The sequence below is a fragment of the Trichechus manatus genome, unplaced genomic scaffold, assembly GCF_000243295.1.
Source record: "Trichechus manatus latirostris isolate Lorelei unplaced genomic scaffold, TriManLat1.0 scaffold00010, whole genome shotgun sequence".
NCBI lineage: Eukaryota > Metazoa > Chordata > Mammalia > Sirenia > Trichechidae > Trichechus > Trichechus manatus.
In genome coordinates, this window is record NW_004443946.1 from 9,195,827 (window position 1) to 9,209,742 (window position 13,916).

At 38.7% G+C, this 13,916-nt stretch overlaps 1 protein-coding gene across 1 annotated transcript in view; it reads right to left on the minus strand.

Annotated features, from left to right (window-relative positions):
• The window catches only part of EXOC5 (exocyst complex component 5), a 65,942-nt gene extending 52,041 nt beyond the window's left edge, over positions 1-13,901 (minus strand). Inside the window, exon 1 of the mRNA XM_004370894.2 lies at positions 13,626-13,901. Coding sequence (XP_004370951.1) covers positions 13,626-13,652 — 27 coding nt within the window. The 5' untranslated portion in view covers positions 13,653-13,901. The remainder of the gene's footprint in view (positions 1-13,625) is intronic.
• Between the last annotated feature and the right edge of the window lie 15 nt (positions 13,902-13,916).

Consider the following 13,916-nt stretch of genomic DNA (forward strand, 5'->3'; position numbering starts at 1 on the left):
AAACATTAAGGTAACCACAAAGGAAACTAACAATCCTACCCATCAAAATAAAAAACAAGAAAAACATAAAGACTCAGCAAATACAAAATCAACAACAATTTTAACGATGAAAAGAAAATACGTACAGAAAAACAACTGAGCATAGAAAATTAAGTGGAACAAAGAAACTGTCAACAACACACAAAAAAAGACATCAAAATCACGGCACTAAACTTACACTTATCAATAATTATGTTGAATGTAAATGGAATAAATGCACCAATAAAGAGACAGAGAGTGGCAGAATGGATAAAAACATAAGAAAGAAAAGACCAAAATGAATGTCAGAAGAGACTCTGAAACTTGCTCTTGAACTTCAAGTAGCAAAAGCAAAAGAAATGAAGTAAAAGAACTGAACAGAAGATTTCAAAGGGTGGCTTGACAAGACAAAGTAAAGTATTATAATGACATGTGCAAAGAGCTGGAGATAAAAAAAACAAAAGGGAAGAACACGCTCGACATTTCTCAAGCTGAAAGAACTGAAGAAAAAATTCAAGCCTCAAGTTGCAATAGTGAAGGATTCTATAGGGAAAATATTAAACGACACAGGAAGGATCAAAAGAAGTTGTAAGGAATACACAGAGTCACTATACCAAAAAGAACTGGTCGACTTTCAACTATTTCAAGAGGTAGCATATGATCAGGAACCGATGGTACTGAAGGAAGAAGTCCAGGCTTCACTGAAGGCATTGGCGAAAAACAAGGCTCCAGGAACTGACGGAGTATCAACTGAGATGTTTCAACAAATGCATGCAGTGCTGGAAGTGCTCATTCATCTATGCCAAGAAATGTGGAAAACAGCTACCTGGCCAACTGACTGGAAGAGATCCGTATATATGCCTATTCCCAAGAAAGGTGATCCAACCAAATGCAGAAATTATTGAACAAAATCATTAATATTACATGCCAAGTAAATTTGCTGAAGATCATTCAAAAGCGGCTGCAACAGTATGTCAACAGGGAACTGCCAGAAATTCAGTCCGGATTCAGAAGAGGACATGGAACCAGGGATAACATTGCTGATGTCAGATGGATCCTGGCTGAAAGCAGAGAATACCAGAAAGATCTTTACCTGTGTTTTATTGACTACACAAAGGCATCTGACTGTGTGGATTATAACAAATTATTGATAACACTGCGAAGAATGGGAATTCCAGCGCACTTAATTGTGCCGATGAGGAACCTGTACATAGATCAAGAGGCAGTTGTTCAGACAGAACAAGGGGATACTGTGTGGTTTAAAGTCAGGAAAGGTGTGCATCAGGGTTGCATCCTTTCACTATACCTATTCAATCTGTATGCTGAGCAAATAATTCAAGAAGCTGGAATATATGAAGAATGGGGCATCAGGATTGGAGGAAGACTCATTAACAACCTGTGATATGCAGATGACACAACGTTGCTTGCTGAAAGTGAAGAGGACTTGAAGCACTTACTGATGAAGATCAAAGACCACACATGGATTATACCTCAACAAAGAGAAAACAAAAATCCTCACAAGTGGACCAATAAGCAACATTATGATAAATTGAGAAACGACTGAAGTTGTCAAGGATTTAATTTTGCTTGGATCCACAATCCATCCATGGAAGAAGCAGTCAAGAAATCAAAAGATGCACTGCACTGGGCAAATCTGCTGCAAAACACCTCTTTGAAGTGTTGAAAAGCAAAGATGTCAACCTGAAGACTAAGGTGCGCCTGACCCAAGCCATGGTGTTTTCAATGGCCTCATATGCATGCAAAAGCTGGACAATGAATAAGGAAGACCAAAGAAGAATTGATGCCTTTGAATTATGGTGTTGGCGAAGAATACTGAATAAAGCATGGACTGCCAAAAGAATGAACAAATCTTTCTTGGAAGAAGTACCACCAGAACGCTCCTCAGAAGCAAAGATGGCGAGACTACATCTTAGATACTTTGAACATGTTGTCAGGAGGGATCAATCCCTGGAGAAAGATATCATGATTTGTAAAGTACAGGGTCAGTGAAAAAGAGGAAGACCTTCAACGAGATGGACTGACACAGTGGCTGCAACAATGGGCTTAAGCATAACGACAGTGAGCATGATGCAGGACTGGGCAGTGTTTCGTTCTGTGGTGCACAGGGTCACTATGAGTCAGAACTGACTCGACGGCACCTAACAAAAACAACATATGGTACTGTGTCCCCAGTGGAAAAATACATGGGTCCAGGAACAAGGGGTGAAAGCAAGAGTGGCCCCACTTTTCATGACTCCCAATTTCTACTTTCTTTCCCTGCAACTCTGGGCTCTGCAGGATTAGAAATCTTGGTCCCCAAAGAGGAAACATTTTTACCTGGGGCCATAATAAGAGTCCCATTAAACTACAGGTGCTGCCTGAGCACTTCAGCTGCTTATATCCAGGGAACAAAACGCAAGAAGAGGAGTGGCCATCTTTGCAGAGGTAGCTGACCTTGATCATGAGGAGGAGGGAGGGCTACTATTACACTTTGGGGCAGGGAGAAAATGTTTCGCACCCAGGTGATTCTCTTGGATCTCTTGGTATTCCTTTGCCCAATTCTGAAAGTACATAAACAACTGTAGTAACTCTGACCTAAGAAGGGTATGGTAACCAGGGATGAGGGCCTGGGTCACATCACTAGTTAAGTCACCAAGAACAGCAGAGGCACTAGCTAAAGGTTAGGGGAAATTAGAACAGACAGTAGAGGAGGGAAAGCAATGAGTATTAGTTGCAACCCCATAACCAACTGCAGCAGTAGGGGTTGTAGTTCATTAACTACATTAACCTTCTTCTAATTTTACCCCAGGATTAGAGGTCCAACCAAAATCCTGGAGGAGCTACTTCCCAAATGTACATGAAGAAGTGGATCTTAGTGGCACAAGGGTAATCTGTTGTGGTGGACACAATGATGTACAATCTAGATCTCTCTTCAAGGAGAGATCTGTTACCCTACCTGCTGGTAATGCTATCAACGTACTGCCTTTACCTGGCAATACTTCAAGGATCCCCTTAGCTGCAGAAAGCCACTTTATTCAACGTCATGCCTTTCCCAGAATGGCCCATATCCAATGACTGATTAAGATGGGGGTATCAAGGTCTAACTGTTTTGATCCAAAGAGGGAAAACTGACAGTCATTTTAGCTCTAGGATCTATAAACAGTGTCACTAGGCCAGCACTGTAGCTCTACTTCTCCATTTGCCCAATTTGCTTCTTTATCCTGCCCCTTCACAGCTGTTAATCCCAAAGGTAATTCCTAATAAACATTTGGTGCACTAAACTCTGTCTCAAAGTCGGCTTCCCAGACGGAATCCTACCCGAGACATTATAATAGCCCAATTAAGAAATGATAGTGGCTCAAAGGAAAGTGGCAGTGGAGGGTGTTCTGAGAAATGGTCAGGTTTATGCCATTTGAAGGATGTCCTGATAGGAAGGAAATGGATGAGTGAGTAGCGAAACAAGAGTTTTGTTCTGGATATTTTATGCTGGAGATGCCTATTAAACATACAAGTGAAAATGGAGAGCGTGTTGTTGAAAAAAGTTTGTACTACAGAGACGAAACTGAAGCTAGATATAATTTTAGAGTCGTCATCATCATATAGACGGTAATTTAAAACCTCAGGACTGGATGACAGATCTAGGAGGAAGAAGGAAATGTCAACACTGGAGACAGGAGAAGGAACCAACAAAACGGACAAAGCAGGAGAAACCAGTGAGAAGTATGAAAAATCAAGAAAGAACGATGTTCTGGAAGCCAAGTGCAGGTTTAATCCTCAGAGGCATCACATTATCACAAAGGTTTAAGATAAATCAACTATTGATCCTAATAGTATAGAAGTTCCAGGAGAGCAGAAACAAACCAAAACAAACCCTTTTTTTCTACTTATAAAATCAAATAAATCTCTATACCTTGTGGTCTAATACCTAAAGTTGCTGCAAAGGATTTTACAGAGAAAAAAAAGATAACCAAATAAATGCATCCTAAAACCTTCAAATGACCAAGTCCTCAGAAGAGGCCTGTCTTATCTAGTGCTGCTATAACAGAAATACCACAAGTGGATGGTTTTAATAAAGAGAAATTTTTTCTCTCACAGTCTAGGAGGCTACAAGCCCAAATTCAGGGCGTCAGCTCCAGGGGAAGGCTTTCTCTCTCTGTTGGCTCTGGAGCAAGGTCCCTGTCAGCAATCTTCCTCTGGTGGAGAAGCTTCTAAGCGCAGGGACCCAGGGTCCAAAGGACACACTCTGCTCCTGGCACTACTTTCTTGGTGGTATGAGGTCCCCCTGTCTTTCTGCTGGCTTCTCTCTTTTATTATCTCAAAAGAGACTGACGTAAAACACAATCTTATCTTGTAGATTGAGTTCTGCCTCATTAACATAACTGCCTCTAATTCTGCCTCATTAACATCATAGAGGTAGGATTTATAACACATAGGAAAATCACATCAGATGACAAAATGCTGGACAATCACACAATATTGGGAATTATGACCTAGCCAAACTGCTACATATTGTAGGTGGAATCAATTCAATCCATAACAAGGCACCTCAAAAATACCTGTGAACAGCTGCCAAAAAAATCTTTTAGAATTTCATGACCCTGGCAAAATATGTATCTTCACCTTGTTTTACCGTAGTAATTGAAAGCAAAATTATCAAAACAAAAGCAAACATCTAAGAACTATGCACTGTAGACTAAGATACTATCACATTAAATTCAATTTTACGTAATTGGTTACTGTGTTGCTGTTAAACTGATTTCACATTCTTTACAAATGCTACTAATTGTAAGACAAAACATGGTGTTTGTGGTCTTCTATTAAAAAATTCAGATGCCAAGTCCTTGGACAGAAACCTAAACCTCTAATTTAACATTGTTTCTTTGAGAAAATCCAACTAAATTTTTCTATTTTCTAATAATACATTTCCCGAGAATATATCCAATAGGATGTGTAAGAACGACTCACAAACTCAAAGAAACTAAAATACTCTTCTTCAGACTAGATAAAAAATAAGGTTAAGATGGTTTCAAACAGAAATATTTCTGTAGCCTATTAAAAACAGCTAACCCAAGGGTTCAAGTACTACCTAAAATATGCATTCCTTAAATTTACAGTGTATGCCATGCTCAAATCTTTAAAACATTGCTTCTTTTTAGTCAGACACTTCCCTATGCAATTCCTACACTCTTAAATTCATTCTTTAAGGTTCTTACCTTTCACTACGAGCCCATATTTCTCTGCAATCCAAAACAAACACTCACACTCCCATCAGCCTATTTCACACTTTTCTTCAAATTCATGTTACTCCTGCTTCTTTACCTGTGGCGAGGTAACTCACTCCACAAGCAAGCCCTTTCTCCTCCAACAATCCAACCACCATTATACCATTACTCAAAGCCTGGCTCAATTCCAATTTCCTCCTTAAAGGATTCCTTCCCTACGTTATCTCCACTGATTTCTCCAATCTCAAACCCCTAAGAGCTTTAAAATTTCAAATCCCAACACAGAAAGAGATATTACTAATTGTCATTTGCTGTTTTATAATAGTTTTTGTAAATGTCATGTTCTTCCCCCACACTAAAAGTGAAAGCATGGGCAGAATCTTTTACTTCTCTTGCTTTCCACCTGTGACCAAGAGAACAAGGCTAAACACACAGTAGATGCACAATAAATCAAAACACTAGATAGTGAACCCATGGCCAAATCCTGTGCAGAAGATCTTAAAAATCAAGCCCTGATTCATATATCCAAAACCAAAAAGGCAGGATAACCAACTCTCACCACATATACAAAGAACAGGCATTACATGGTGCTATAAAGTCAGGATTCTAATAGAAACCAAATACAAGCCTGAAGAAAGTCTGACACTGGAATTAAATGAATTTTACTACATATGGCCTCTTCTTTCTAACCTCACTTGATTTTATTTTCTTGGGAATCTTTACGTGCTTCACTATGGATTAATAAATTCCATTTATTGAGTATTTGTTTGAGGAGCACTACAAAATGCTTCATTTTGTCTCAGGCTGGCAAAATGGGATCCAAAGGTAGTATGGAAAAGTAGAAAGATAAAGCACATGAAGACCCTTAAATCCAACTAAGGGAATCTTTGACATGGTATGTCTGAAGACCACCTGCAAGACTACAACATAATTTTACTGTTTTATTAAAATTAATTTTAACATACAATCTTGAAGAGGATGCCAACTCTTTATACTCTGAGATAAAATTAGTCAATCACATCAGCAGAATTGTTTTGGAGACTATCTAAATGTTGGTACTTTAGAATTTTATGTTTTAGATTCTTTTAAGCAGAATCACTTTCCAGTATAGAATGTCTCTCGCTTCTGACAGTAAAGTAGTATCTGATTTCTATGCTCAAAAGAGAATAATAATAGAATGTTACACTACCTTTTATACTGATCTTAGCAGAATCACAGAATTAGACATTAATATTTAAAGCTAGAAAAACCTTTAAATTATCATATTAGCCCAGCCCCCTCATCTCATTTTTACATAAAAGGAAAATGAAAGCAATGAAATTTAAGTCTTTTCAAGGTACTCAACAAGCATTCTAACCCACAAATTCTTCCACTCTATCATGGTGACTTTTAAAATCGTATAAAGTAAATGAAAACTATCATTTGAAAGATGTCTAATAAAATCCACCGTTAGCTAATAGGGAACCCAAGGTTGAGAACAGACAGTTGACCATTGTCATAAAACAATACGTGTACTATTTAATGAGAAACTATTTGTTCTGTAAACCTTCATCTAAAACTATAATAAAAAAAAAGATAAAACCAAACATACACACAAAAAAATCCACCATTAGCATCTGAAGTCAAATCAAGTTTATTTACAAATTTACACATTAAATATATTCATAGGCACTTAATAAAATGTTGGGATGAAATTTAGAAAGTGAATACATGGAACTGTTCTTTTTATTTTATTCATTCATTTATTTATTTTTGTTTAATATATCCTGAGTAAGCAAAGATGTTTATATTATATAGTTAACTACACTCTCTTATTACTATTTTCATATTTCAATTCTAAGGAAAGAAAATAGCAACAGAAAATTGACTCGAGTTCAAAAAATATCTTGTACAAATAAACTTCTAACAATCAAACTTTTAAATTTATACCCCTCAACTAACTAGAACTTTCATTTAACTTATGGAGATTTTATTTGTTTGTTTGGAGGGTGAGTGTTAGATGAGACTATGATAAACTGTTATGGGAAGAGGGCAAATCAATCTTTCAAGTCAATCTCTTTCTCTCTCAAACGCACACACACGCACGAACACACACACACACCACTATACACCCTATTATCCAATTTCCTAAGTACACCCAGGACCTAATTTCCTACACTAGTTACACACACGCACAGTCTATAAATTATCTTCAGTTTAAATACTTGCTCATTCCAGAAGTTCACTTGTAAGTTGGTTTGACTGAAGAACTCAGAACACAAAATACTTAAACTCATTACTCTTAAGCATCTGCTTCTACCTCTATCACTCTATCAAGAGTGGTAGATGCCTATTAGATCTCCATATAGACAAGAAACTGTTGATCAGCCCCATACCAGTTATCTTTTGCTGCATTTAACCACCACCCCAAAACTTAGTCACTTGAAATAACAATTATTATTTTGTTCATAAATCTGCAATTTGGGCAGGGCTTGGCAAGGAAATCTAGTCTCTGTTCCATGTGGGATCAGATGGGGCAGCTCAGCTTGAGGCTGGAAGATCTACTTCCAAGATGGCAAGTTGGTGTTGACTGTCAGCTTTGAGTTCAGCCTGAGCTGAGGGCCAAGGGCCATGTTCTCTCACTGGGCTGCTTTTGGCATAGCTGCTGGTTTCCAAGGAGTATCCCAAGAAGACCAGGCATATCACTTTTATGACCTAACTTTGGAAATCATATAGTATCACTTCTATCACAGTCATAGGACTGCCCAGACTCAAGAAGGGAACACAGACCCTACCTCTCTATGGGAGAAGTGTCAACATCACATTATGAAATAGATCTTGTTGCGGTCATCTTGGAAAATACAATTTTCCACAGGCCCTTTTTATAGTTCTCTCCTACTGTAATCTCCTACCTCTCTGATTATTTCTTCTTAGTCTCCTTTGAAGGCTTTTTTCTCCCCAAAAGATCCCCACTCTAGCCCTTTTCTCAACCCACTTATGACCAATATTAAGTTAAAAATGGCTATTACTCTTCCAATGGCACTCTTTTAGGCAGTGTACATTTATCAACTCATTTAATCATTAGAACCACCCTCGGAGGTAAATACTATAATTTCCCCCATTTTACAGATGAGAAAACTGAGGCAGAAAGAGACAAGTAACTTGCTCAAGATCACATAACTAGTAGGCCAGAGGTGAGAGACGTCATCCATTCCCAGGTCTAAACTACCACTCACATAAGATGGTAATTCCTAAACTGCTATCTTTCACTGTGATCTTTCTGAGTTACTAATTCGTATTTCCAACTGTTTTCTGGACTTCTTCATCAAGATGTCTTGTTAAAAATTCCAGTGTAAAATACATATATATATATTTTAAAACTGGATATATTATTCCTTTCTCCAAAAAGGATGCTTCCTATTTTCTTTGCAACAGTTAACCACCAACTATCTATTTTCCAAAGTTCACAAATTTAGAATCAACTTGACTCCTCAGTCACCAAATTCTTTCAATTCTACCACCAAAATGTTTCTCAAATTTCCTGTCTTCTCTGTCTTCAATGATTTAAGTCAGAATTTTGCCTGCCTAAATTAATTAATCGACAATTCTGGAAAACCTACCAAATGGTTTGTTAGGTTACCCACATTTCCTATTTTCCCAGATAACAATCCACACAAAAAGCCATTCTTCACACCATCATCAAAATTATCTGCCAAAAAAAAAAAAGTCATGACAGCTCCCTTAAGCATGGCCTGGAAGGCCTTCTCGGAGTTACCCCAAAACTGCTGTGATTTCAACACCTTGTTATGACTCATCACTCCCTGTTCCTGAAATATGTATACATACATTTTTTTCTCAATATTTCCTGAATACACCTCATCTTACAAATTGGAGCCTTTGTGTACGGTACATCTTTCTTTGCCTTGGAATGCTCTTCTGCTGCTTGAAAGTCTTCCACTCATCCATCGTGACCAAATTTAAATGTCATTACTCTATGAAACCTTTCCTAATTATCCCATGAAGAGCTTCTGAACTCCTACTGTACTGTATTATCTGTTAATAACAGATTTTTAAATCAAATCATTCCATTGTCTAGGATGATGCTGGGCATAGGGTAGGCACCAAAACCAAACAAACCCATTACCGTTGAGTGAATTCAGATTCATAGTGATCCTACAGGACAGAGTAGAACTGCCCCATATGGTTTCCAAGGAGAGGCTGGTGGATTTGAACTGCTGACCTTTTGGTTAACAGCCAAGTTATTACCCACTACGCCACCAGGGCTCCACAGGGTAGGTGAGGTACTCAAATATTTGCTGAATTAATACATTTTCTCATATAAGTTATACTATAATTGGTAGCCAGGTTCCACAACCAATATGGCTAAAAGAGACAGCATTTTAGCACCTTGAGGGTGAAAGGGTGGTCCTTACTTGTATATCTCATGTTCCTTAATATGTACCTCGCTTAGTAATTGAACAAGGGAGATCTTTCTCAACAAGACTGTTTAAATAGCTCTAGTAACTTGGTTTGAAAGTCAAAGAAACACACAAGTGTGTTTCTACAGGGAAAATGTGTTCTTGGCTATTCAAATTCTAACCTGGAAGTCAAATAGTTATTTACATCATAGTCAAATTACCTGACCTTGTTATTTTTATAGTCTCTGGGTGGTGGAAACAGTTAAAAGGCTTGGCTGATAAGGTTGGAAGTTCTAGTCCACCTAGAGGTGCCTCAAAAGAAAGGCCTGGAGATATACTTCTGAAAAATTAGCCATTAAAAACCCTATGGAACACATTTCTGCTTTGACACACATATGATTGCCATGAGTCAGAATCGACTCAAGTTTTATGTTTACAGGTTAAAAACAAATTCCTAATCCTGGCATTCAAGATCTCCACAATTAGATTCCAATTTACTTTACATGCCACTACTCTTCTTCATTCATGCTATACTCCAGCCAAAATTAACTCTTCCCTTGTCTCTAGGGCCCACACTTAAAACTGCCTTTATGTCCTGGCTTCTACTCTCTGCTTTACTGTTAAATCCACCCAGTTCCACAACCTCAAATCTAACCTATCTTTTGTAGATTATTCAAATCACCTCCTAATCCTTTTCCTCTTCTAGAGATGATCTTCCCATCCTCTCAATTCCTATGGCACTTTATCTGGACTTCTCTGATACCATTTATAACTTTATTTCAAGAGTATATTATTATATACCTAACTTCTCTGCCCCATCTGATAATAAGAACAGATTTTTTATGTATGTTCCATGGAACTTACAAAATTAACCTAATAAACAGTGAAAAATAAAAGTCTCATGGTCTTAACAGTTTGGGAAATGGACTCCTCAGAATCTTTAACATACTAAAGTATCCTGTAAATCTCCGAGGGAAACAGAATACACCCATTTCCAAAACTTATTTGGCCTCTAAATCATTCCGGGTTTTTTTGTTTTTTGGGCTTTTGTTCTTGTTTTGTTTTTTTTTTTGCAGTTCATCTCATAGGATTAATATCGCTATTAAGCACACCATTTGGAACATGCAGTCTCATTAATTTTGGCACCTTATCTTGAAGTTAATAGGTACTCAATAAATATTTATGGAATGAATGAATACATGATACTAGTTAACAAAGAACTCTCCCATAAAGGTAGCTTCCTCAGAGAGAAGTTAAGATTCTTGAAGAATGACAGGAGAGAAAATCAGCAAGGTGAGAACAGAGTACAGTGTCCTCAGTAGTACAGTAAGAGAAGTGAAGAATATCTGCAACAATAGGAAAAGAATTTATTATCCCTGTCACTTTTTGTATGGAGAGGACATAAGTAATCTGAACCACATAAGAATTCATGTTCAGAATGTCCATCCTAAGGTGATCACTTAAAAGCACTGTAGGTAGATCATTTCACAAACATTTGTCAACAAGGGCTGAAACTAAGAATATATTCTGGGCAAGTTCCAGGACCTACACTATTGGAATAACTGAATTATCTATTACTTGATCATTTCTGTTAACTGAAGAAATATCCTGTAGTTCGAGTTTCTTATATGGAGTTGTTTAAATGTCACAAGGGCAAGAATAAGATTTTTAGAAAGTAGAATTAACACTTATGAAATATGGATTCAAAAAACTTAATTTTGTTTTGATTTAACCTTTTTCAATGTGGGGGAGGGGAGCACAATTCTACTTACAGTGCATGAAAAGCAGGATACATAAAAACAATATATCCTTGACTACATCCTGATCTCTGTTTCCCACAGTTCTCCAGCTGGATTAAGAAAGGCAAGCAGGAGAAAAGACACTCCCTGACTTGTCCTACAACCTAGATTCTATGGCAGTAGCAACAGGAAACAGCAGCAGTGACTAAAGGGTTTTTTTTCTTTCCCCCTCCCTGTAAGGCAAAGAGAACAACTTTTCCCTTGGAATTAAAACATTCAAGAGCAGAATCTACTGTAAGGCCGAACAGACAAATATATTTCTTAATCACAACTATTAAAACTTAATTATAACTACAGTACAACAGGCTATAGTTTGATGAAGCAACAAATCAGGAAAGAGGAAGTCACGAGTTAAAATTTGCAGTTACGTTTAAGGTTGCCCCTAAGAACCCTCCAACCATAGAACTGGTCTGTCTCTATCATCACTGGCCAATAAGTGAATTTACTGGCTATCATGTAACTGGTATCTCTGAATTACCTCAAACTCTAATCTGTTTTAACTACTCTACTAAAGGCAAGACCCTAGAAAACAAAATATGGGGCCCAAGAATCAATATATTTTCAAATAAGTTATATGAACTCACGTGGTCAAATATTTAAAGAAAAATATACACAATATGATCTGAAACATAATTGTGAATGTCAAGTAGGGCTCATTAACTCAAAGGTTAATGTCTTATAAATTGTATGTCAATATAACATTTTCTGTTAATAGCTAGCTTGTCACACACGTCACTGAGTAAATTAAAGATCATAACTCGCATAGTTTTCTACATTTATGAAATGTGAAAAATAAAACAAGGAACCACTGAACCATTTAGTATCCTGCCCAGGGACACACAGTAAAAGCTCTTAGCAAGAAGAATGTCTCCCTGCTCCTATGTCAATAAATAGATGGCGCAATTTGGGGATTAGAGAGGTTGATGTAACATATCTCCCAACACTTAAATCTGAGAAAATATACCTAATATTTCTGAAGTCTTCCTGTAATTATAATCCTTCATTCCAACATTACTATTTAACTACAGTTTACTATAACAATGGCACATGATGTTATCCCTCTCTTCTATCCGAATTCTTACTGAAACCACAAATTTTGTACTAACAATAACAAATTAAAAATTCCATTTGTTATAAAAATTGTGGCATTTAAAATTTAAGCTACAAAAAACTGCTGAATTTAAGTCAGAAAAAGATACCTTTTTCACATGAAGAAATTCTCTATAGTCAACTGCAGCCTTCTCAGTTACTACAATATCTGTTACTTAGTATGAAACACAAGCGCGCGCGCGCACACACACACACAGTCTCTCCTTCCTTTTTCTTCACATCTCTATTTTTATGCATTTCTTTCTCAAAAGGAGATGCTTTATATATCTCATTGTTTTGTGGTCCAGTTAGTTTCTCTGCTGTGTTATTTCAAATATCACAGCTAATTATATAGGACTTAACCAAATTGTGAGTTTTAGATACTGAAAATGCTAAGAGAAAAACATGAGAACACTCATCGTCTATCACGCGCTAAGGAGTCTCTAGGAAGTAGTTACATGGTTTTATAATACACTTAAATTCCTTAACGCCTGTACATAAACGTTAATTTCAGTTTTCAGAATGAAGGGCTAAATAGGCCTTTATCGTCCCAAAACATACTTTCAGGTTTTTTCAAGCGTAAGGATAAACTAGTAGGCACGAGCACCACTTCTAACATTTTCTAACGGAATAATTACTTAACAACGAGAAGCCCGCAAAAGCCTCACATCTCAAGTGGCCCCCTAGAATGTTAGGCGAGGATCCAAGTGACAAGACGTGGCTCGCCCAACCTAGGGCTTCTGGCTCCTCTTTGCTCATCCTGTGTCAGCCCTTCGCACTACTCCTCCAGAGCAGACATCTTCTAACGCCCAAAGCTCCGAGACTTCCCTCTCGCCCTTGCGGAGAAAACCAACCCTCCTCCTTTCGAACTCGGGGCTTCCCTTCCTTGCCCACTTCCACACCGCGGTCCCGAAAACACCCCTCCCCCATTTCACGCTCCGCCCTCGCTGACACCGGAGCAGCCACCCCACCCCATCGCTTTCGCACCTTTCTTCCTAGTGCTTCTCCCGGGCACCGGGCAAACGCCCGCTCCTCTGCCAGCCCGCCTCAGTGCCTTCACCCCCGGGCCTGCCACTCCCTAAAGAGCTGTAGGGACCCACCTCGAAGAGCTCGGCCGTCGTAGCCATCCCGGCCGGCTGAGAGGCTCGCCCCGCACTGGATGCCGTCCCTTCTTCACATGCTGCGCCTCAACGGCACCGCGCCCAGGTCCCCGCTCGGCTCGCTAGCTCCAGCTTCAAGCCGCCGCTGGCTCCCCCACTCCCCACAGAGCTCAGGCAGGGCCGAAGAGCGGACTTGAAGCGAAACCGCAGACGCCTGTCAGCTGCCTCCCGGCGCCGCCCGCGCCGCTCCCATTGTCACCGCCTCACACGCCGGAAGTGGAGCTGCGCGCG